This window comes from Microcaecilia unicolor, chromosome 5 (genome assembly GCF_901765095.1).
Source record: "Microcaecilia unicolor chromosome 5, aMicUni1.1, whole genome shotgun sequence".
In the NCBI taxonomy this organism is placed as follows: domain Eukaryota; kingdom Metazoa; phylum Chordata; class Amphibia; order Gymnophiona; family Siphonopidae; genus Microcaecilia; species Microcaecilia unicolor.
The window spans coordinates 137,134,813-137,159,995 of record NC_044035.1 but is presented as its reverse complement, the minus strand read 5'-3'; the positions used below and the strand labels follow the sequence as shown (position 1 = coordinate 137,159,995).

The following is a 25,183-nucleotide window of genomic DNA, read 5'->3' as shown; positions in this document are numbered from 1 at the left end:
ACGGAGGGGGGCGGACGGAGGGGGGCGGGTGGAGGGGGAGCGGCGGTGGCGACCTCGGGGGGGGGGGGGGGGCAGCGGGAGCAGGGCCCCGGGGGTGGCCTTGCCCCGGGCCCAGCCCAGTCTCTCGGTGGCCCTGATGCTAGGGAGGTAAAATTCCTTGGCAAAATCAAGGACTGCTTTATGGAGCAGCTGGTATAGGCACCAACAAAGAGGAGGAAAAATTCTAGACCTAGTCCTTAGTGGAGCGCATGATCTGGTGCAGGAGGTAATGGTCATGGGGCCGCTTGATAACAGTGATTATAATATGATTAGATTTGATATTGGCTTTGGAGTAAGTACACACATGAAATCCAATACATTAGCATTTAGCTTTCAAAAAGGAGACTATGATAAAATGAGCAGGGTGAAAAAAGAAACTTAGAGGAGCAGCTGCGAAGGTCAAAACATTACATCAGGCATGAATGTTGTTCAAAAATACCATCCTGGAAGCCCAGGCCAAATATATTCTGTGTATTAAATAAAGAGGAAAGAAGACCAAACGACAGCCTGCATGTTTAAAAAGTGAGGTGACGGAAACTATTAGAGCTAAAAGAAAATCCTTCTAAAAATGGAAGAAGAATCCGACTGAAAATAATAAGAAACAGCATAAAGAATGGCAAGTCAAATGCAAAGTGCTGATAAGGAAGACAAAGAGAGACTTTGAAAAAAAGATTGTGCTGGAGGCAAAAACACATAGTAAACATTTTTTTTAGATATATTTAAAGCAAGAAGTTGACAAAAGAATCAGTTAGACTGCTAGATGACTGAGAGGTAAGAGGGGCACTCAGGGAAGACAAGCCATAGAGGAGAGATTAAATGATTAATTGAATTCTTTGCTTCGGTCTTCACTGGGGAAGATTTGGGATACCTGTGCCAGAAAAGATTTTCAAAGCTGACAAGTTAGAGAATCTGAATGAAACCTCTATAAACCTGGAAGATGTAATGGTGCAATTTGACAAACTGAAGAGTAGCAAATCGCCTAGACCAGGTGGTATTCATTCCAGAGTACTGATAGAATTGAAAAAATAAGATTGGAGGGTGGCCAATGTAAAGCCGATTTTTTTTTTTAAAAGGTTCCAGAGGTGATCTGGGAAATTATAGACCAGTGAGCCTGACATCAGTGCTGGGCAAAATGGTAGAGACTATTATAAAGAACAAAATTACAGAGCATATTCAAAAGCATGGATTAATCAGGCAAAGTCACCGTGGATTTAGTGAAGGGAAATCTTGCCTCACCAATCTATTACATTTCTTTGAAGGGGTGAACATACATGTGGATAAAGGTGAGCAGGTTGATATTATGTATCTGGATTTTCAAAAGGCATTTGACAAAGTACCTCATGAAAGATTCCAGAGGAAATTTGGAGAGTCATGGGGTAGAAGGTAGTGTTCTATTGTGGATTAAAAACTAGTTAAAAGATAGAAAACAGAGAGTAGGGATAAATGGTCAGTGTTCTCAATGGAGGAGGGTAGATAGAGGGGTCTGTGCTGGGACTGTTGCCTTTTAGCATATTTATAAATGATCTAGAGATGGGAGTAACTAGTGAGGTAATTAAATTTGCTGATGACATAAAGTTATTCAAAGTTGTTAAATTGCAAGAGGATTATGAAAAATTACAAGAGGACCATACAAGACTGGGAGGCTGGGCATCTAAATGGCAGATGATGTTTAATGTGAGCAAGTGTAAAATGATGCACGTGAGAAAGAGGAACCCTAACTATAGCTACGAAATGCAAGGTTTCACATTAGGAGTCACTGACCAGAAAATGGATCCAAGTGTCATCATTGATGATACGTTGAAACCCTCTGCTCTTTGTGCAGTGGTGGCTAAGAAAACAAATAGAATGTTAGATATTATTAGGAAAGAAATGGAAAACAAAAATGAAGACATTTATCATGCCTTTGTATCACTCCATGGTGCAACTGCACCTCAAATATTGTGTGCAGTTCTGGTCACCACATCTCAAAAAAGATATGGTGTAATTAGAAAAGGTACAGAGAAGGAAGACGAAAATGATAAATGGGATGGGCTGACTTCCCTATGAGGAAAGGCTAAAGCAGCTAGGGCTCTTCAGCTTGGAGAAGTGACAGCTGAGGGGAGATATGATAGAGGTCTGTAAAATAATGAGTGGAATGGAAGGGTAGATGTGAATCAATTGTTTACTCTTTCCAAAAATACTAGATCAAAGGGGCATGCAATGAAGCTACAAAGTAGTAAATTTAAAAAGAATCAGAGAAAATATTTCTTCACTCAACATGTAATTAAACTCTGGAATTTGTTGCCAGAGAATGTAGTAAAAGCAGTTAGCTTAAAAGGGTTTTAAAAGGGTTTGGATAGCTTCCTAAAAGAAAAGTCCATAAGCCATTATTAAAATGAACTTGGGGAAAATCCACTGCTTATTTCTAGAATAAGCAGCATAAAATGTATTGTACTGTTTTGGGATCTTGCCAGGTACTTGTGACCTGGATTGGCCACTGTTGGAAACAGGTTGCTAGGCTTGATGGACTTTCAGTCTGTCCCAGTATGGCAATACTTACGTACTTATATATTCCTATGGGTGTCTCTAGTATTAGCATGCACTAAAAACATTAGTGCACATATTACACGACTTAGTAAACAGGCCCTTACTGTGCGCTAAATGCCATACAGCCCATTGTACACCTATGGACTCCATGGCACTTAACATACACTAATTCATTAGCACACCTTAGTAAAAGGACCCCTAAATTTATTAATTAAAAAACTCCCCTAGACATAAATTCACCACTGAATCTACTGAAATATATGGATTTTTAAAAAAAATGCTGCAACTGGCAATTAAAAAAAGTAGTTGACCATCACCATTAACTATTAACCTAAAAATATTCAACCCTCCCAAAACTCCTCAAGATATATAAAAATTCTGCTACAGATCCGGAAAGGTTTTCAGTAAAGATTAAGGGAAACATAGATTAGTAAATAATCTTGCTAAGAACAGGAACACATTTTTAGAGTAAAGAATGTTTATAGAATAAAGAACATATCAAACTTGCTCATGATATTTAAAAACTTTGGGGCCCTTTTAACGAGTCATGCTAACGTGTGGGTTACTGCATGCTGCAGCCACATTTAGCGCAGTTGTAAAATAGCTGCATTTGTAGTTTGTCCCGTAATGACCACACGCTAATTTCTCAATTAGTGTGTGGCCATTATTGAGGGAGCCCTTACCGCCACCAATTCACGAGGTGGTAAGGGATCCCATGCAGGGCTGCCGAGAGATTGGGTTGGGCCCAGGGCAAGGCCGCCCCCTGCTGCCCCACCGCTACCCCACCCCCGCCACTCCCCCCCCCAAGGTCGCCACCGCCACCTCCCCCCTCCCCCCCCACCCCCAAGGTCGCCGCCGCTGCTCCACCCCTCCGTCTGCCACCGGGCCGGGCCTCCTGCATTGAAATCACAGCACCTCTCACCTCCGTGTGAAAGTGCTGCAGGCAGCAGCAGATCGCCTCCCTTCGGGCCTCCTTCCCTCCCTGTGTCCCACCCTCACGGAAGTTACGTCAGATGGCAGGACACAGGGAGGGAAGGAGGCCCGAAGGGAGGTGATCTGCTGCTGCCTGCAGCGCTTTCACACTAGTTAGTAGTAGTAGGTGAGAGGCGCTGTGATTTCAATGCAGGGGGCCCGGCCCAGTGGCAGATGGTCGATGACGGAGGCCGGGTGGGACTGCAGCACCGGGCCCCCCTTGGAGGCCCGGGCCCGGGGAATTTTGTCCACCCTGCCCCCCCTCTCGGCAGCCCTGATCCCATGCTAACTGGGCAGTGCATGGCAATGTCTCCTTGCTACCTGATTAGCATAGGGCACCTACCTACTCTCTGCCCATAGACAAGCTTCCAACACTAAAAAATAGAAAGTATTTTTTATTGCAGGATTAATGCACACTGATCAGCATACTACCGTGGGACACCTCAACGTGTCCTGCAGTGGTGCATTTTGGCGGGGTGGTAGGCATGCACTAGTACCTACCGCAGCTTAGTATTTTTCATCTCTTGAATTTAAAACACAAGATTTTTTGCATTCTTTTAAAAAAAATTTGAAAAAAAAAAAACAGGTAAAGCACAACCAACAATGAATTCAGCATTCTATATTGTGAAATGTACAGGCTGTAGCTAGATAAATACTCATAAAGCTTATTTTTGTTTTGTTTGAGACATAGCATATTCAAAAGCATGGATTAATCAGACAAAGTCAACGTGGATTTAGTGAAGGGAAATCTTGCCTCACCAATCTATTACATTTCTTTGAAGGCGTGAACAAACATGTGGATAAAGGGGAGCCGGTTGATGTTGTGTATCTGGATTTTCAAAAGGCATTTGACAAAATCTCTAGGCTTGTTAAAGTGCTCATGAGGTGCTCATGAAGGGGCTCACAAAGGGGCAGGCCATGCCCTCTTTAACATGCCCTTTTGGCATGATGCCTCAGGAGTCAGCATTCTTTTAAGTCCCAGAGCAATGTCATTAGTCATTAGTATGTGCCTGGCTCCTCCCACAACCACTGAGATGAAATGCTGGAAAGAATTAATTCAAGGCTTCTTGCAAGCTAAAATACACTAAATTATAAAACTGCTGCCCCAGAGAGACTGTAGGTGGGTAATGGCAGTGGTGGAATACCTTAGGAGTCAACATTCTTTTAACTCCCAGAGTGCTGATGTCACTAGTATGTGCCTGGCTCCACCTTTAAGGTATAGGACCCTTATCAACTTGCCAAATGCATGCTAAGGGCTAGATTCTATATATGGCATCTTAAAAATCAGTGCCAAAAAATAAACCTAGTTGTATTCTATAAACTATGCCTAAAGTTAGGTGCGGTTTATAGAATACATCTAGGGCCCATCCGCGTGATTAAATCTAATCGCTGGAATTTATGCAAAATAAAACGAAGTAAATGCCAGCGACTAAGTTAGGCACAGAGTGGGTGTATTCTATAACAGCGTGCATAATTTTACAAATGCCCATGATCCGCCCTTGCCACGCCTATGGCCATGTCCCCTTTTCAGCAGCGTGCATTAGAAATTATGCACATCACTTTATAGAATACACTTAATAAATTGTGTGCATAAATTCAAAATAAAGCCAATTAGTATCAATAATTGCTTGTTAATTGGCAATGATGAGTCTGATTAGCTTATTAAGATAATTAAGTTGTGTGTACAATACAGAATACCTCTTGAATTGTGCATGCAACTCAAGTCGCATTTTATAGAATCTAGGGGTAAATGCACATGCATAGTGTCTCTATCTCTGGTACAGCTTTGCTCATTCTGAGGGCTATGTCCTAGTTTCATGTTACTACTACTATTACTTATCATTTCTAAAGTGCTACTAGATGTATTCAGCACTGTACACTTGAACATGAAGAGACAATCCCTGCTCGGCAGAGCTTATAATCTAATCAAGACAGACAAACAGGACATATAAGGGATAAGGGAATTACTTAAGGTGGTAATGATAAAACAGACATGGGTACTGTACAAGTGAATAGGGGTTAGGAGTTAAAAGCAGCCTCAAAATGGTAGGCTTTTAGCCTAGATTTGAAGACGGCCAGAGATGGAGCTTGATGTACTGACTCAGGAAGTCTATTCCAAGCATATAGTGTATGGTGTTCTTAACAAGACCTGAGCATGATAAAGTATTTTCCTCAATGCCACTGATAAGTAGCTGTCACAGTCCAACTTTAGAAAAATACTCTGAAATTATTTATCTAAGCTTCCAATCATTTGAGCTCAATCTATTTTGGGATTAATTGTGAGTCAACCTCTTGTAGGATCTTTGGAGAGCAACTAATATGACCTTGGCATCTTGCTAGTATCACTAGCCATTTCACCTCTTGTTTGTAGAATTTTCTCCCAGTCTCTGTTTTAAGAAAGAGCAAAAGAGAGCATTCATTACCGACAATCAAGGAACACGAGTGATGTCATAGGTTGTTTGGGAATTCAGGATATGGGAAGACGCATCTTGTGTTCTAGGGCTGATGACTGAAAACCCCATAACAACACAGAAATAATCCTCTAGCAGAATGAGACCAAGAAAATGTAGCCAAAGAATACAGAAATATTTCCTCTTGTTGTGAGTGTCACGTGTCTTATTAAAAAGAATTTCCAAGTGCACCCACATAAATTGCCTATACATGTAGCATCTTATGAACTCCAGAAGAAAGCTTTCTTTGGCACAATGTGAGTGAGATTAGTAGTAAATCTGAGAGAATGAGATCATACACCTCATACCCTGGTTTAGGAGTGAGGTTCACTACTATCATGGTATGCACAAAAATAACCCATGTGGAGACATTGCCGCTGATAGAATTTATAGTCCTTTAGTAGAAAATCTACATTACAAGCGACTAATGTGCAAATAGGATTCTCTGAATACATGGAATACATCAAGCACCCTCATTCCCACTCTGTGCTCTTTTGCAACCCTTGTGTAGGCACTTTGCTGTCTTCTTTCATTTCGCTTACAAAACAGGTCAATGTGATTCAGAACTCAGGTCAGTGCATGAATAGGTGATCATGACATCACAATGAGGCTCATTTTCAAAGCACTTAGCCTCCCAAAGTTCCATAGAAACCTATGGAACTTAGCCTCCCAAAGTGCTTTGAAAATATGCCTCAATGTCCTCCTATCCAAGCATTTTAGCAAAACAATGGAGCCCCTCAATAATGGGCTTTGCCTCAAAACTGCTGCCTGGAAGCTGCAAGCAAAGACATTGAACTGAAGAGCAGATACTGTACTACAACTAAATACCCAGGGCACTTGTTTTAAAAGAAAATGAAATTTAATAACACCTGAAACAGAATTTCTGTCTGGGGTTTCTTCCAAACTGCGTTTTGGAGCTCAGCTACAAGTCCCACCAGACTTCTACTATCATAGTGTGGCTGATTGGCTAGTGATAGTTTCCCCCCAGAGATAAATAAATAAATACAACCAGAAGGTTTTAGCAGGAGATTGTAGACAATACACCTGAGCCAAGTTTTTTTTTTTCACAGTAAACCCCCATCACATCATGCCTAATTCTGGATAAAAACGAGAGACATCTAAAGAAGGGCGCATGAAGTCCCAAAAGCTAATGCACTGCAAAATCTGTATATTATTTCTTTTGACTGATCTGAAAACAAGATGCTCCCAGTGAGACAGTTTTCATGCTGAAGACTTAAGACCAGTATGAGCTTTCGTACAGTAACCTCCTGCTAAATCAATACCTTTAGTGCTGATTTCAAATGGAAAAAACAGATCTACAATTTTCTCAGTGCTATCCATTTTGAACCAGATCTAAATTTGCAATGGGCTCAGCAGCCTTCTGTAGAGATACTATGCCTGTAATATAATTCCAAAAATTGATACCTTCAAAAAAGATCTATGTGCAACCACGTAGATGCTTCTTAAAAGGAAGCTGTTATAAATGTTTTTATATTTTAGCATTTAAATAGCATACAAATTTCAAGCTTGTTTCCCATCATTTCCCACTATGTTTTATTTTGTTTTCTCACGCTTGTTTCCATTTCAGGCACATCCTCTGTGCTTCCCCAAAGAACTGATGCTAATTTAATCCAAGGCTTTATAAAATCAATGTATGTACCTGTCTGAATTTATAAATTACTCACTTTGGGGCACATGCTAAGGGACATTAACTTAGGGCCCCTTCTACAAAGCTGCGGTAAAAGAGGCCCTGCGGTAGTGTCGGTGCCTAGATTTGCCGTGCACTAAGGCCCCCTTTTACCTGTGCTAAAATAATTTATTTGTAGCATTTTGTATCCCACATTTTCCCACCAATTTGCAGGCTCAATGTGGCTTACATTATGCTGTAATGGCGATTGCCATTTCCGGGTAGAGAATTACAAATGGTATTACATTAAGGCGCATACATGGTAAGGTATAATACAATATGGTATTTCGTAGAGGTTCCTGAGTGACAGCATTTATATCCCACATTTTCCCACCCACAGGCAGGCTCAATGTGGCTTACATCAGTCTGAAAAGGCACACATCAATCCGGTAATAAACAATCAAGTACAATGAAGTTGAAGACATTAGTGAGTAATTACAGAGGAGAAGAAAAGGCTAAAGGGTAATAGAGTTCAATATGCCATTCCGATAGCTACAGTTTAGGAGTTATGGGTACAAGGAGGGACTTTGGCGTAAGCTTTTCCAAATAAGTTGGCCTTGAGTGATTTTCTGAAAGTCAGATGATCGTGAGTAGTTTTTACAGATTTAGGTAATCCATTCCTCAAATGTGCGCTAATATAGGGGAAGGTGGATGCGTAAGTGGTTTTATATTTGAGGCCACAACAGGTTGGGTAATGGAGATTTAAGTACGAACGAGATGATTTGTGAGAATTCCTTGGTGGCAAGTTGATAAGGGTATCCATATAAGCTGGAGCTTCACCATAGAGGATTTTATGCACCAGGGTGCAAATTTTAAAAGTTATTCGGTCCTTGACAGGAAGCCAGTGCAGTTTCTCACGTAGTGGTCTGGATCATTCGAACCTCGATTTTCCATAGATCAGTCTAGCATAATTTGACTTGTTGTAAAATAACATGACTTAACAGTAGCGCATGTTGATAACTCCCCCTCCCCTAAATTTTGAAACTGTCACTCACGGGCGTATGCTTGTGAGTCATTATTAAACCAGCAAAGCTAAGGAGGTGTTCAGTAACTACACTAGCAGGAAGCGGAGTGTTCAGCCTGATTAAAAAAAAAGTAGGAATAGGGAGCCAGAAGATTTTCATTTTGTGTTATTTCCAAGAATGTTCATTGTATTTGTTTGTGTTTGGCCATTTTTTCATCATGGGAGCAAAGTGATTGAGTGTGCACTCTTTAGAAAGCAGGGGCGTAGCTATGGGTGGGCCTGGGTGGGCCCAGGCCCACTCAGGCAGCTGGCAGCTCTCCAGTCCTTCTTCTCCCAAGTCCTACCTGACTATTGCATTGTGCACAAAATTATTTTTTTTTTTTAGTGCGGGCCGGGCCCCCTGATCCGGAAATTGTTGTAGGCAGGCCATTGTAGCGGTTGTGTTGCAGCTGCACGCTGGCGCCACTACTTGGAGTCCAATTTGTCGCTCACTTCCTTACTCGCTCCCCATCCAGTTCTGTGCTGTTTTAACTTGCTCTCTCTCCCCCGCTCCCAGTGCGCACCACGGTGCAACAGTTGAGTGGCATAGGAAAATCTGCTGTGCTGGCTGCCGTCAGTATCGCTGTCGCAGTTCCTCCATTCTGTGCCCTGCAGTGCAGCCTCCCCTCCCCAGGCCTAGTCAGCACTCCCCTGTGGCCCCACAAACAGCACACATGACATGGAGTGGAGCACATAGCACAGTGAGTGCTGAGCTTTGTTCACCACCTGCCACCACTGAAGACCAGCTGCACAGGAAAAAAAAAAAAGAGGTTTTTTTTCTTTAAATTTTAATCTTTACAGCGAAGTCAGTGTAATGCTGGCTGTTGGTGCCAGTGGGCTTCTGAGTGGGGGTGGGTTCTTCACTGCCTAGGGCAAAAAAAGGTATAGTTAATCATTCAATATGCTTTTTTTCCCCTAGGTAGTGAAGAGCCGACCTCCACCCAGAAACCCACCACCAATAAATTATGCCCAGGTTACATTTTTTAAAAGGTTGTACTGTATTTGTCATGGTGCCTTGGTAGGTTTTTGGGTGGGAATGGTCTCTGCAGCCTGGGTTAAAATAAAATAAAAAAAAAAGTTTTCAATTTAATATAGTTGGGTTTCTGGATGGAGGTGGGCTCTGAAGAGCCCAGAACATAAAAAAAAAAAGTCTTATATTTAATGCTGATGTCCTTCAGGGTGGGGAGACCTGGGGGAGGAGATGCCAGACCATGGGGGATGGATGGGGGTAGGACAGATGATTGACGCTACAATTTTTGACCTAAAATGGCTGAGTGCTAAAAGAGGTCTTATAGCTTTCTTTTACTCATGTCTGATGCCATTGTGACCTCTATTTTTACTGTCACATGTTGACAATTCGTGGGAGTTTTTCAGAATCTGTTACTTGTTACATCCATAGCCACCGGGGGGGGGGGGGGGCAGGTGTGGCAAAATTCCCTGGGCCCAGTCCTCCAGGGGGGCCCGGCGCAGGGGTTTCTCTCTCTCCTGCTCCTGATGGGACCCGGGGATTGTGTCCCGACAGGAGCAGGAGAGAGAAAACTCTGGCGCTGGACCCCCTTGCATTGCCTGCCAAGCAGCTGCTGGGCCCTCAGGCCGCGCATGCTCAATTTTGAGACTGAGCACGTGCAACCTGAGGAAAGCAGCTGCAGGGGCAGGTAATGCTGGGCAGAGGAAGGAGCCGTGCTGCCTGCAGCTGACGGGGCCAGCCAAGGTACTTCGGGATGGGGGGGGGGGGGGGGGTCGGAGGGAGGCGGCAGCGATGACAATTTTTTTGAGGGGGGCAGCGGCAATGATGGTTCTGCCTCAGGCCCGGCTCAGTTTCTTGTCGGCCCTGGTTACATCTCTCCCTATTCCTTTTGAAGAAACCCAAATAGAAGTGAGATTCCATGCTTAAGCAGTCGCTTCCCCATGTCTATCTTAGTAGCAGACTATGGACCTTTCCACCAGGAACTTGTCCAAACCTTTTTTTAAACCCAGATATTCTAACCGCTGTTACCACATCATCATCCAGCAATGAGTTCCAGAGCTGAACTAATTGTTGAGTGAAAAAATATTCCCTCCTATTTGTTTTAAAAGTATTTCCGTGTAACTTCATTGATGGGTCCTTTTACTAAGGTGCACTGAAAAATGGCCTCTGCTAGTGTAAGCAGGGGCGTATCTGGAATCCGGCGGTAGGGGGGGCCACAGCCAGAGAGGGGGGGCACATTTTTGCCTCCCTCCCCCCCCCCCCCGCCGCCGCCTCTCTCCACCCCCTCCCCGCCGTCAACCCTCCCCCGCTGCTTACTTTTGCTGGCGCCGAGGTCCGACCCGCAATCTCCGTTTTTTGTCTTCCTCCGTGGCCATGCTTCCAGGAAGTAACGCTGCAGTGCTGATTCGTTGAATCCAGTTCGACGTCTGACGTCAGACGCCGAACTGGATTCAACGAATCAGCACTGCAGCGTTACTTCCTGGAAGCATGGCCACGGAGGTAGACGAAAAACGGAGATTGCGGGTCGGACCTCGGCGCCAGCAAAAGTAAGCAGCGGGGGAGGGTTGACGGCGGGGAGGGGGGCCAGGGCGAAATCTGCGGGGGCCCAGGCCCCTGTGGCCCCACGCAGATACGCCCCTGAGTGTAAGCATGTGTTTTGGACGCGCACAGATCCATTTTCAGCGCACCTGTAAAAAATGCCTTTTTTTATTTTGGCCGAACATGGACGGGCAGCAAAATGAAAATTGGTGCACGTCCATTTTGGGTCTGAGACCTTACCACCACCCATTTACTTACTGGTAAGGTCTCAGGCATTAACTGGGCGGTATTGGTCTATGAGCATTGAATGCCTTTTACCGCCCAGTTAGCGCCACGTGCCAGAAAATAAAAATGATTTTTCATTGCGCGTAGTGGACGCACGTAAAAAATGAAATTACCACCCAGGCCACATGGTAGCCAGACAGTAATTCCAAATTGATGCGTGTTGTGGCTTAGTAAAAGGGCCCCTGAGTGTCCCTCAGTTTTTGTACTTTTTGAAAGAGTAAAAAATCGATTCACTTCTACTCATTCTACACCACTCAGGATTTTGTAGATCTCAATCATTTCTCCCCTCAGCTGTCTCTTTTCCAAACTGAAGAGCCCTAACCTCTTTAGCCTTTCCTCATATCAGAGTTCATTTGACAGAAGCCACACAAAATTATATTTAGCTTTTTATTTTTTGGTGCCTCTGAAAGATGATATAGGAGAACTCTAAAAGGATTTTGGCTGGGTAACTAAGCAGTTACTTGAGCAAATACTCCAGGCTGAAAATTGTCCTTCCCTTGGTAGATAAAATGATGTACTTTCACAGCATGTGTACTCTGATATTTAGGGGGAAAGGACAGCACAGGGGAAGCGCACTTGGGGATTTAATTCTGAAATTTCTGCTTCTATTTTGCTATGAGGATTTTGCTAGTCTAAATATTCAAAGGAAAACTCTATGTGATACTTTCCCCACTGGACAAAGACAGAGAAACACAGGCACACTGACAGTGGAGGAGATAGACGCACACACGCGCGCATGCATGCACGCACTTGGAGAGAAAAAGGGACACACCCACAGGTACAACAGGAGAGACTATTGGAGGGGAGAGACACATAGAGATAAGCAGAGGCACATACACATCACACACTGACACAGGGAGAGATGCACACACACACAGGCATATGTACTCATAAATTCAGAAGGAGGCACACAGAAATGGACAGATAAACAGACCTAAGGATGGGGGAAAGATAGATATGTACACACTGAGTGGGGGATACATAGAGATGTTAATATAACTTGAAGAAGGAATCCCTTTTCTCTTTCTTCTGCTCAATTTTCCCTTCTTCTCTTCTGTGCTTTTGTAAAGAGTTTCGGAGGAAATGGCTGCTTAATTCTCACCCTCTAGGTCTGATTGGGGAAATAAACTGCCATATGCTCAGATTTATTTCTCTCTTATTTTTTTTTTGGGGGGGGGGGGGGAGGGTGGTAAGGGCTTTTCTACTCTTTGGCTTTCTTCTCATCAGAGCAGTGATTGAGGTTCTGATACTTTAGAAATTACCTAATGAGTCAGACTTCATATTAGGGACTGTAAAAGCCATTGAACCTGCTGCTGCTTCTCTCACATCTTGCAGCTTATTGGGTCTTGTGAACAGAATGAGCAAATCACTCACAGGAGATGGGGAAGCAACAACAATTCAGAAATGATTCTTCCCAGACCCTGTGGTCACAGAGATCCTGCATGGAGGAAAGGGACACAGTTCGCTTTGTAAGGAAATTTCTATCCTCCTCCCACTGGCAGACCTTATAGGGGCCATGGCTCTTCCTGGGTTCTCCCAGCCTGTGTTTAGGCCTTTGTGGGTTTGACTTCCATGTGGCCCCTCCAGTGTGTGGCCTGAAGCAGTTGCACCATTTCTACCAGCCTAAAGATGGCAATGGATAGTTCAACTTGTTTCACTTATAACAAAAGCCCAGTAGGAACTCTCATTTTCCTGTATGTTCTAGGAAATAGCTGTGAAAGAAGCTTCACATGTCTTCCCTACGGTTGATGTCCCAGATCACGCTCATTACACAATCGGTGTTGTCATTCTGGTGGTGGGAATCACAGGCATGCTGGGTAACTTCTTGGTCATCTACGCCTTCTGCAGGTACTTCTATCATTGCCTTTCAAACTTTTATCTTTATGTTTAATACTGGGCTGGGTGCGGCAGACTGGGAAGGCCCCGGAGTGCTTGCTTGTGCGAATCACGCACGGCCCGAAAATGTAAGCCGCAAGCACTGCAGCGGCAGCCAGGGAAGGAGAAGGAAGCGGCAGTGATCCTGGAACTGCAGGAAGGAAGGTAGCTAGCGATGCTGGATTTGGGGAAGGCAGAGGTGTGCTGATTTATGGGAGGAGAGGGGCTGCAGGGCATGGTGTGCTGGACTTTCTGGGAAGAGGGGGCTGAAGGGAAAGGGAGACCTATGAGGCCAGGGGGGTGCAGAGACCCATGTGGCCGGGGACGGTGCAGAGACCTATGTGGCCGGGGGGTGCAGAGACCCATGTGGCCCGGGGGGGGGGGGGGCTAAGACCCATGTAACCAGGGGAGGGGTATGGACACCCACTTGGCCGGGGGGAGGGGTGTCGCGAAAAATTGCTCAGACACTAAGGGTGTCATGAACCGAAAAAATTTGGGAACCCCTGGGCTAGATTCTATATATAGCATAAACAAAATTGGTGTATTAAAAAATGCTATTCTATAGGCTGCGCTTAAAGTTAGGCATAATTTATAGAATTTATCTATTTAATTAATTTTATTTATTTCATTTATATCCCACATTATCTCAATAGATCAGGCTCAATGTGGTTAACAACTTATTGTGATTAACAGTACACAAAGTGATGTGGGATAGTATACATTAAATAGTAATAACAAAATAAATGAGGATTGAGTAATTATAATATGTAATAAAGAAACCAATGCTAGACACAAAAAGATAACAATTTATAGTCATCCATGTATAATAACAATTAAAATGGAACTGAGAAACAGAATAATTGTACAAATAGGGGTTTAAATTAATTATGACCATCTGTGAGAAATTGCTTATACAGAGAGGCTTTAAGATGTTTCTGGAATATCAAATAATTAGGTTCCCGTATGATGAATTTTGGGAGGGAATTCTACCATTTGGTACAGAGGTAAGAGAATTCTGACATGTAGATTGACTTGTACATCACATTTTTGTAACTGGGATAGTGGAGGGTTAGATAATCTCTTAAACCAGGGAGAGCACTGCGAAGGGGGAGATTAATTAACGTTTGCATATAATCAGGGGTTAAGCCATATAGAGTTTTGAAGACAAATGTACATAATTTGAATGTTATTCTGGCTTTGATTGAGAGCCAGTGTAACTTTATAAGCAAAGGGGCTACACTTTCAAATCTCATAGCCTTATAGACTAATCTGGCTGCTGTATTTTGAGATGTCTGCAGTTTTTTCAAGGAAGATTCCTTACAGCCAGCATAAATGGTATAACTTTGGGATCTGGGACTACCCCCACTCCTGACCCTCCCCCCCCCCCCCCCCCCACTAACCTGTAACTCCTTCACCCCACCATCTCATATCAACCTGTACCCAATGAACAGACTTGGACAAAGATTTAGTAGAAACACACAGGCCGCAGTCTCTATGTTTTGCACCTATTCGTTTTTTTTTTTTTTGGGGGGGGGGGGGGGGGTTGAAAATGGACCAAAAAACAAAACGTCCAAATCATAAAACCTTGTTTAAAACAGTATTTAAAAAATAAAAAAAAGTTAGATGGTTTTCTTTTTTGAAAATGACTTTGAGGGGCATAATCGAACGGAAACGCCTATCTCCATGGGCGTTTATCTCCGAGAACGGGTCTGTGAAGGGGCGGGCCGAACCGTATTTTCGAAAAAATGGACGATAATGGAAACTAAAAATGCCCAGCTCAAAAACGTCCTAATCCGAGCCATTTGGTCGTGGGAGGGGCCACGATACGTAGTACACTCGCCCCCCTGATATGCCAGGACACCAACTGGGCACCCTAGGTCAGTGCGGTGGACTTCAGAAAAAGCTTCCACATGCATAGCTCCCTTACCAAGGGTGCTGAACACCCAACCCCCCTCCCCCAAAACCCACAAATGTACAACACTACCATAGCTCTGAGAGGTGAAGGGGGCACCTACATGTGGGTACAGTGGGTTTTGGAGGCCTCCCATTTACCAGCACAAGTGTAACAGGTGGGGGGGGGGGGGTAGGGTGGGCCTGGGGCCACCTGGCTGAAGTGCACTGCGGTACCCACTAAAAGTGCTCCAGGGACCTGCATACATGCAGGCCTCTAGGACTTGTTGCTGCTATATAATATTGGCACACCAGTTGACACCTGAAGACTAATCTCTCCGAAAACGTCCTTTATTGGAATAACCGCCTTTACTCACAGTTAACTGCAGATCAGAGGTTGTGCCCCATTGGCAACGAGTCTCCCTGGTACTGAGATTAGCAGTAGGTCAGAGCTGGCAGAATGCTGTACAATGCCCTCTTTCAGCCACATTCAAGGGAAGAACTAAGTTGTCTAATGTGGCTAACACAGGAAAGGGAACTAAAACTGGCTTACAAAAATGGCCACTACCGCATGGACTACAACAGGAAACACAACAGGGCACACTCTGACCCAGTAGGCAGGGGGAAAAGCACCATGGGAGAAGAGCCTACCAACTACCAACATCGTGAGACTGTAACACAAGCTAATGAAATCACGGAGCCCAATACCCTACACCCACCACAATGCAATGCTGATGTGACCCTGTACTGCACCTGAGAGCCACATCTGACCCAGGGAAAGGATGTGACAGGATCGAACACATTCTGCTGTCATGGAGGTGGGTACGGCATTTGAGGCTGGCATACAGGCTGGAAAAAAAGTTTTTAAAGTGGGGTTTTTTTGGTGGGAAGGGGTTATAAACCACTGGGGGAGTCCGGGGAGGTCATCCCCGATTCCCTCCAGTGGTCATCTGGGCAGTTGGAGCACTTTTTTGGGACTTGTTCGTGAAAAAAAAGGGTCCAAAAAAAGTGACCCAAAATCGCGGTCAAAACGCCTTTTTTTTTTTCCGATTATCAGCTAAAGATGCCCATCTCTCCTCGGCTGATAACCACGCCCCAGTTCTGCCTCCACCACGCCTCCGACACACCCCTGTCAACTTTATTCGTTTCCGCGACGGAGTGCAGTTGGAAACGCCCAAAATCGGCTTTCGATTATACCGATTTGGGCGCCTTTGCGAGACAAACGTCTATCTCCCGATTTAGGTCGCACTATAGGCATTTTTCTCTTTCGAAAATAAGCTGGTTTCTTTCCTATTCGGTTTTTGAATGCTTTGTGCAAAACGTCCAAAATCGGATTTAGAAGTCATATCGAAAATGCCCCTCCACCAGTGGCGTAGCTATGTGGGGCCTGAGGGGGCCTGGGCCCCCATAGATTAGGCCCTGGCCCCCCTGCCGACGATCACCTTGAACCCTTCTCCCACCACCAACCCTCCCCCGCCGTCGCCGCCCACCTTGCTGCTGCATCAGATACCTTGTTTGCTGGTGGGGGTCCCCGAACCCCGCCAGCCGAAGAGAGTCTTCAGTGCTGGAGTAGTGCCTTCGTTCAACTAAGTTCCTGGTGTGATCAGCTGTTTCTGATGCCTTACGTCCTGCACCTTGCATGTAGCCCCTTGCAGGACGTAAGGCGTCAGAAACAGCTGATCACACCAGGAACTTAGTTGAATGAAGGCGCTACTCCGGCGCTGAAGAAGACTCTCTTCGGCTGGCGGGGTTCAGGGACCCCCGCCAGTAAACAAGGTATCTGATGCAGTGGCGGGGCGGGCGGCGACGGTGGAGGAGGGTTGGTGGCGGGAGGGAGGTTCAAGGGGATCGTCGGCAGGCCAGCAGGGGGATCCAATGTGGTGGCGGTGGCGGGAGGGGGGGCGGCTCAGGGGGGCGGCTAAACAGTGCCCCCCACCTCGGGCTCTGGACCCCCCTCCCAGCGAGGTCTGGCTACGCTCCTGCCCTCCACATTTACATTGTTTAACAAAATAGAACAAAAGCAAACATTTCAGAAAACTGGTCTTTAGTACAACAGTTTTAAGCCTAGAAGTCAACAAAAAGTCAGGAAACACAAAGAAATATCAAGGAGTCAATATCTGAACTTCATATTCTTCTTAAATAATGTTTATTAAAGGTATTGTTTGTTTTATTACTGAATTGCCTACCTCATGATCAATCATCTGCGATTCTTAAACATCTTTACATATTCATTTGAGGAATAATTTTCCTGCCTAGATAGGAAGCCTAACTGTATAATTTTAGATATCTCAGTTTTGCATTTTGATCATTGTGGGGAAAAGGAGATGGGGTAACAGACTTCTTGCATTCTGTAAAACTTTAGTCCAGAATTTTCTATGAAATTATATATGCACGAACCTCCCTGAATTCCAAAACTTGTGCATTATCTAAGCACCTCATAGATTTGCTTACATGGATGGAGGCTGTTTATTTTCCTTCATACTCCAAAGCTAGTAACATAGTAGATGACGGCAGAAAAAGACCTGCACGGTCCATCCAGTCTGCCCAAGAAATGTGCCACTTTTTTTGTGTATACCTTACCTTGATTTGTACTTGTCTTTTTCAGGGCACAGACTGTACAAGTCTGCCCGGCACTATCCCCGCCTCCCAACCACCAGCCCCGCCTCCCACTACCGGCTCTGTTATCGAATCTCGGCTAAGCTCCTGAGGATTTTGAGAAACTGAAGCAAGGGAAAATAAGTTAACCTGATAAATCTCCATATTTGATTGGGAAATCCAGTGCATTTTTCTAGCAAAAAAGGTGCCGGTACTCAAATGCTAGGCCACCCTTCAGGGGTGGGTAATCACTGAGGGACCCACCCCACAATAGCCAGACCCCTGCAACCAGTCACAGAATTTATGACAAGGCAGAATTGGTGTGTAGAGCCTGAGCTCTTTCATTAAAACTTGGGGTCCATGGGTCAATTTTAGCAGACAATGGAAAAGGTGCCGGTACTCAGTACCCCCAAGTACTCCCTCAAAAAACCCCCTGGGGAAACTTTAACACATCAGCAGTGGAAAATGCCCTTCCCCTCCCCCCTACCTGGTTGGGTATGATGTAGATTTAGAAAATCCATAGTGTACATCAACATCAATTTCCTGTTATTCATGGACAATGATTATAGAGGGTTAGCGCAGTCAAGTAATTATATAGTCCATCCTCACACTGATTTAGTGATACATGCAAGTAATACTTTTCACAACAGGACTTGGAGAGGAGGCTAGCACAGTGGAGAAAAGTCCACAATCTCACCATGATTTGGTGTGCTTAAATCCAAAGCTGCTTTGCAGGCTCTTGTTGACTTGTGCATAAGAAACTTTGAACTTTTGCAGCCCAATGTGCTGTGCAATGTTAGTAGCATTTCTCATTCTGATTTCCTCCTTGTAGAAGTAAGAGCCTCCGGACTCCTGCAAACATGTTCATCATAAATCTTGCCATCAGCGATTTCTCAATGTCCATTACTCAGGCTCCAGTTTTCTTTGCTACAAGTCTTCATAAACGTTGGATTTTTGGAGAAAAAGGTATGCATTGGAAATATCTGAGAGACTGTTTTTCCACTCCATTTTTAGAAAATGCATGGTTCTATTTATACAGAATCACTGGAGAAGGTAGCACTGTTTTCAGTGTTACTGTTATGTGTATGATCATTGTGTGTGTTAAGACATATTTTGTATTTTAATTTTTATCATTAGAGAGCAGCATTGGTTCATAAATGTGATCTATCTATCTATCTATCTATCTATCTATCTATCTATCTATCTATCTATCTATCTATCTATGTGTGTGTAACCCCTAGCTCACCCCTCAGTCAGGGCTGTTGGCTAAGCTCCAGGGCAGTGGTGTAGCCAAGAGTGGGCTTGGGTGGGCCCAGGCCCACCCACTTTGAGCTCAGGCCCACCAGTAGCAGCACACCTATGATGTGGCCGGCAGAGATTCCCAAGCTGAAAACTCCCAACAACTGTCCCTCCTGCATACCTTATAAATAGCAGATCTTCCGCCTATGCGGAAACAGGAAGCTGTATCAGTGGGAAGGCTGTGGGGCCTACATGAGTAGTGTGTATTAGTTGCTTCTCACTGAAAATCTGAAATTTAAAAGGTGTGCAGGGGAGGAGGGATATTTGAGAGACCATATGGCATGCAGGCGAGAGGAGAGACCAAATCACCTATTGGATGGGGTGGAGTTCTTCTGCCCACCCATCTTGGGCCCAGGCCCACCCAAAATTGGGTGTCTGGCTACGCCTCTGCTCCAGGGTTAACTCCAACTTCTTTACTGATCAATAACTTGAAAAAAAACAGTTCATAAATGCTTCGGTGTGTACAGTTTCAGGGCATATCATAATCACAGGCCAGCTTCAGACATTATCTCTTCCAGTAGAGCACAGGGCTTACAAAGCTGTGAATCAGTTTCAGTCATTTTGTCTCATATACTCTCCGTCCCATCCCAGATCAGGGTTCCTCTGACCACCTGCAAATGTCCCGCCAGAAGTGAGGCTCTTCTCTCCCAAGTACTCCTTCCCTTAAGGTTCCCCACTCAGGGAAACCAACTGCAGGTACCCACTGCCATGTGGTAGGGGTCTCATCCACCGAGCACTACATATTCCTCCTTCTTTATCCTGAGACTTCCCTCTCGGTACTTAGGTCTCAGTGGGGGCTGGGCAACCAAAGACCATGTTTTCACAAGACTCATCTTGTTTATCAACTCTTGGCCCTGCCCACTGGGGCTGGCTCCGCCTATGTCCACCCACCAGGCTGGCAATCCCAGCCCTTGTTTCCTAGTGCTCCCCCCCCCCCCCCAGAAGATCTTCCCACCTCCAGAGTCAAGCCAGAGGACTTTTTCTGGGAAGTCATATATATATATAAAATTTTAAAAATTATGAATTTCACATTTTACAAGCAGATACTGCATGAAACACAGAAGTATACTCCACAAAGAACAAACTGTTGAAATTCAACAGTTAATTGCTTAACCTGGCATGCCCATGTTCATTCTTCGAGGACCACCAAAAGTTTCGGTTTTCAGACTATCCCTAATAAATAGGCATGATATCTATATGTGATGGAGGTAATATGCACGCAAATTTATCTCATGCCTATTCATTAGCACTATCCTGAAAACCTGTCTGTGGTCCGCAAGTACTGAACTTGGACACAATTGGTTTAATTATTATCAGGAATCACTAGGTGCCTCCCACCCTTGAACCACAACTATGAAGAACATCAGAAGGAGTAGAAACCAAGAATGGGAAGCAGACCTTATGATGCTGTCATCCCACTACTTTCCCTTTGCTGTCTAGCCAAATTATAGCAGAGAATGTGAGAGAGAAAGGCTCTCCAGAAAAATACCTCATGAGGCAGGCAATGGCATGATAACCTGTTCATGCTGACTATAGGGGCGACCTGCAAGAAAGAAACAGGAAGAAACCTCCATGGCAGATACACTACACTAGAAGAGCAGAGGTGGCATTTTACTTAATATTTGTGACTTATTATATACTATTTATTGCAAGCATCCTAGACTATTACCCAATAGGCAGGATATCAAACTTTGAATAAAACCTGAAATTTGAGGTGCCCAGAAGAGGATGAGGAACACCTAAGAATGTCACCAAGGAAACTTTATTGTGGACATGACCCTAAATATACATACATATGAAATGAGCATTAAGATCACAATTAAAAAAGAGCTGATAAGAAAATACATTTTGCTTATAAAACAAAATTTTTTTGTTTGAAATTGAGACATACATTTCCGGGGGTGTTGAATCTTTGGAGACATTATGTGCGGATGCTGCCTACCGCATCTCACAATTCTGACTTTGAACCCGCCCCAACTTCTTAGTTTTCTTTTTAGTTCGTTTACACCTAGACACAGGACGGAGGTGGGGGGAGGGAGGATGGGGGGGATGTTTGTGTTGTTATGGTTCTTTATATATAAAATAACAAGTGGCTAGGCTAGGTTTAAGAGCTCAGATTAGCCCTTACCCTATATTTCTTGCATATGCTGTGTACCTTTTGCTTCTTGCCTTCATTGTAACAATGCATTTATACCTCTGATTGCTCTGTGCTACTTGTGAATAAAAAACATAAAAAAAAGATTATCCCAAGTGACCCATCCATAAAGTCTACCTGAGATTGACAGACCATAATCTCTAAACCAGGAACAGAAATTGACTCAACTAATTTCACACCTAAAAAAGGATTATAGAGTAGACACAATCTACCATGTTTTCCCCCTGTCTAGGACTATTTTAAATGTTATAACCCAAAGGACATAAACCAACCATTATAGGACTATTTTAATCTGTAATCCAAATTTCAGTTATCATAACCAGTCCTACATCTAATTCTTCAAACATCTCCTTTAAAATGGTGAGTTTATTAAAATAACAGCAAGGCACAGGCTGAAACTTATTTCTACCTATATTATAATCTATAAGAACTTTTTTTTAAATTCTGTGCCCAAGAACATGCCCATTATGTCTAAATTTCTCATAAGGTCTATTACCAACTATCATTTCTATTGAATTAATGCCAGAAGATTGCGAGTGAACTAAATCAGAGAATAAGCCAAAACCTCTTTCCACTCTTAATCTTTGTAAGTTTGAACAGGTAGAAAAAATAAAATACTGATTGTTCCTCCCCTCATATAATAAACCTATTACCCCACCTAAATAGATAGAATATAGTAATAGTAATAATATAAAAAATGCCATTGTATCCACGTTATTAAACATTCCAATGTACTCTCAAAATCAGACAGAATGTAATATTAAGTTCTTTCTATCTTCAGACAACATCTAATCTACATGATCTCGCTATTATCAACAAATAAAATACCTTACGATATAAAATCCTATGTGCATAAAATCCCAAGCGCCACTCAAGGCGTCACACTAAGGCGCACACCTTTGACTTGTGCCTTAGACGGTGTGCCAAGTGGCGGTGTGCCACTAGATGCTGTGCCTAAAAGCACACTACTGGTGATGTCAGAGGGGGTGGAGCAACCTCCCATGCTCAACCCTCTCTGATTGAGATGATACAATTCTGATTAAAATAATAGCAGCAGTGTTTCTGGCACCTCTCAAATTATGTGACACAAATCTCATTAAAGAAAAATCAAAGCAGAGCTTCTGGTAACCTTCAAACCAATGATAACACAGTCCTCTTTAAAGGTTGTAGCAGCAATGCCTCTGGCAGCACTCAGGCAATGAGATCTGAATTAAAACAGCTGACTGGACACTGCACCTAAAATGAGGTAGTGCAGCTCATAGATGACACTGGTTCACACCATCTCTTAGAATAACATGTCTTGCACATGACAACCCCATTGCTAGACTTTCAGGTGACACATGCATCCAACAAGACATAGTGACCGCGCTCCTTATCCCTGTCTCTCTTCCACTCTTCACAGTGCTCAGGAAACCTATATAGTAGCCACAGAACCTTGATATCAGATGGAGCAACCATAGGCATTGAGATGAAAACACAGGACACCCATATAAATCAGAAATATAAAACTTTGCATAAATCTTTTTTCTTTCTTTTCTTTCAAACATATTTATATAATTTACAGAACAAATCGCCAAATAAAATATGCATAAAGGAAAAAAATAAGGGGGAGGGGAAAAATAAATGAAAAAAGCCAATATATTTAGTCAACAAAAAGGATGAGGGAACGGGAGAGAATCATTGTGGGCGGGGAAGAGGGAGGTAGGGAGGCCCTCCAGGAGCTCCAGAAGGTGCCTGGGGGGGGGGGGGGGGATAAACTAAGAGTCCTGGGAGGCGTCAAGGCCTAGGATGTGAGCACGCTCAAGGTCAAATAATTTGCACCCTTGAGTGTGCTCCAGCCTGGCCTGACCATGTTCCAGGGCCCTTAGCCACCAGTCCCTTCTCCACTACTGCCAACTCCAGACTTCGCACCTTCTGTCTCGCTGCACCCTAAGCCTGGAATAAACTTCCTGAGCCCCTACGTCTTGCCCCATCCTTGGCCACCTTTAAATCTAGACTGAAAGCCCACCTCTTTAACATTGCTTTTGACTTGTAACCACTTGTAACCACTCGCCTCCACCTACCCTCCTCTCCTCCTTCATTTACACATTAATTGATTTGATTACTTTATTTTTTGTCTATTAGATTGTAAGCTCTTTGAGCAGGGACTGTCTTTCTTCTATGTTTGTGCAGCGCTGTGTACGCCTTGTAGCACTATAGAAATGCTAAATAGTAGTAGTAGTAGTAGTCAAGACTTGAAAGTACAAGACTAAACCGAAAATCTGCCACCATGCAGTTTATGCTTACAGAGAGCTGAGTCATGGCAGAGAAGCAGGAATTCTGCTGTAAGCACCCAAGAATTGCTAAGCTTCTGAGGGCAATAAAAAAAGCAATTAGTGGGCCAGGTTCTGGCTTACAGGTCATAGGTTGGACAAGCCTGAGATAGAGCATATGGCACATTTGCTGCATTGAAACTGACTTTGTGGTTGACCATCTTCTTCCCGCAACCTTACTACAGCTTAACATGCAGGATGTGGTAAAAGCCCAATATGTCCATGCAAATCACATACTAAACAATTTTTCTTCATTTTTCTCAGAGGGGGCATATCTGGGGACATACAGTGAGTGTGACAGCACACATCAGTTACTCAGCCACATTACTGCATGCTTACTGATTAGTGTGGGGTTACCACACGATGCTTCTACTTAGCATTTAAAAATTGCTCCCTCAACAGCTATGACAAAGCTCAGTACTTACTTGTTTAATATTTTACAGCCAAAAAAAATAAGAACTTAAGATATGCCATGATAAATCAGATCAAATGTCTATGAAGTCCAGGATCCTACCATCAATAGTGGCCAATCAAAGCCACAAGTACCTGGCAGACCCCAATAAACTCCTCCAGTTCTTTTTGGTCATACTCTGAAGAGATGTGTTTGAAATTAATTTTCAATTCATTGTTTTGGTTATTTTTTTCACGGTTTTACAGCATTTTTTTGGTTTGGTTCATACATTCATTAAAAATGTTTAACATACATTAATTTGTAGGTTAATGAATGTTAAATTTATTTGCCCCTAGATTCTATATATGGTGCCCAAAACTGGGCATCAATCCAAGATGTGTGCACATCTAAATTGGCTAATGTGCCAATAATTGAGTGATAATTGACACCAATTTGAATTTGTGCACATATTTTGCTACACACTGTATCAATGTATGCCCAAATCCCATAGCACACAACCCAAAAGGGGTGTAGCCATGGGAGGTACATAGGCGGATCGGGGCATTTCTAAAATTTGCACGCAGTGTTATAGAATACTAGGGATGTATGCCCAAATTGGGTGCCAGGAATTACACCTAGTTTAAGTCCTGGAGCCGAAGTTTGTGTTTCCAGATTGCCACTCACTGCTATTCTATAAGAGGTGCCCATCTTTGAGTGCCCATTATAGAATAGCATTAAGTGCCAATTTTTGAGTGCCATTTACTGAATTTAGCCCTTAGTGTGCAGTAGGATGGCAATGCTGTAAGTGGGTGATTCCTTTTAAGTGCCCCAATACAGCACAGTGAGCACCTATTCTATAAAAGCACCTGGGCTCCCAGATTCTGTTCTAGAATGCTAGCATAATCTGACATCTATATATTTTATATTTAGATTCCTGCAGTTATACCAGCTATGCACCTGGTGAAACTACAGGTGCATACATGCAGCAAGGGTGTGCATAACATAATGTATTCTGTAGGGGTTATCCCCCAGATTCTATATATCATGCCTAGTGTTCCGTGCCAAAATCCAAGCGTATTTTATAATGACGTATGTAACTTAATTGGCTTAACAAGCTAATCGGCGTTGATAACAAGTCTTAACAAGCAATAATGAGCACCGATTGTCAATAATTAGAATTTATGGACGAAATTCATTA

At 43.6% G+C, this 25,183-nt stretch overlaps 1 protein-coding gene across 1 annotated transcript in view; it reads left to right on the top strand.

The window, feature by feature from the left end:
- The window catches only part of OPN4 (opsin 4), a 101,574-nt gene that overhangs the window by 9,709 nt on the left and 66,682 nt on the right, over positions 1-25,183 (top strand). The window contains exons 2-4 of the mRNA XM_030204988.1: positions 8,404-8,419; positions 13,181-13,316; positions 18,661-18,794. Coding sequence (XP_030060848.1) covers positions 8,404-8,419; positions 13,181-13,316; positions 18,661-18,794 — 286 coding nt within the window. The remainder of the gene's footprint in view (positions 1-8,403; positions 8,420-13,180; positions 13,317-18,660; positions 18,795-25,183) is intronic.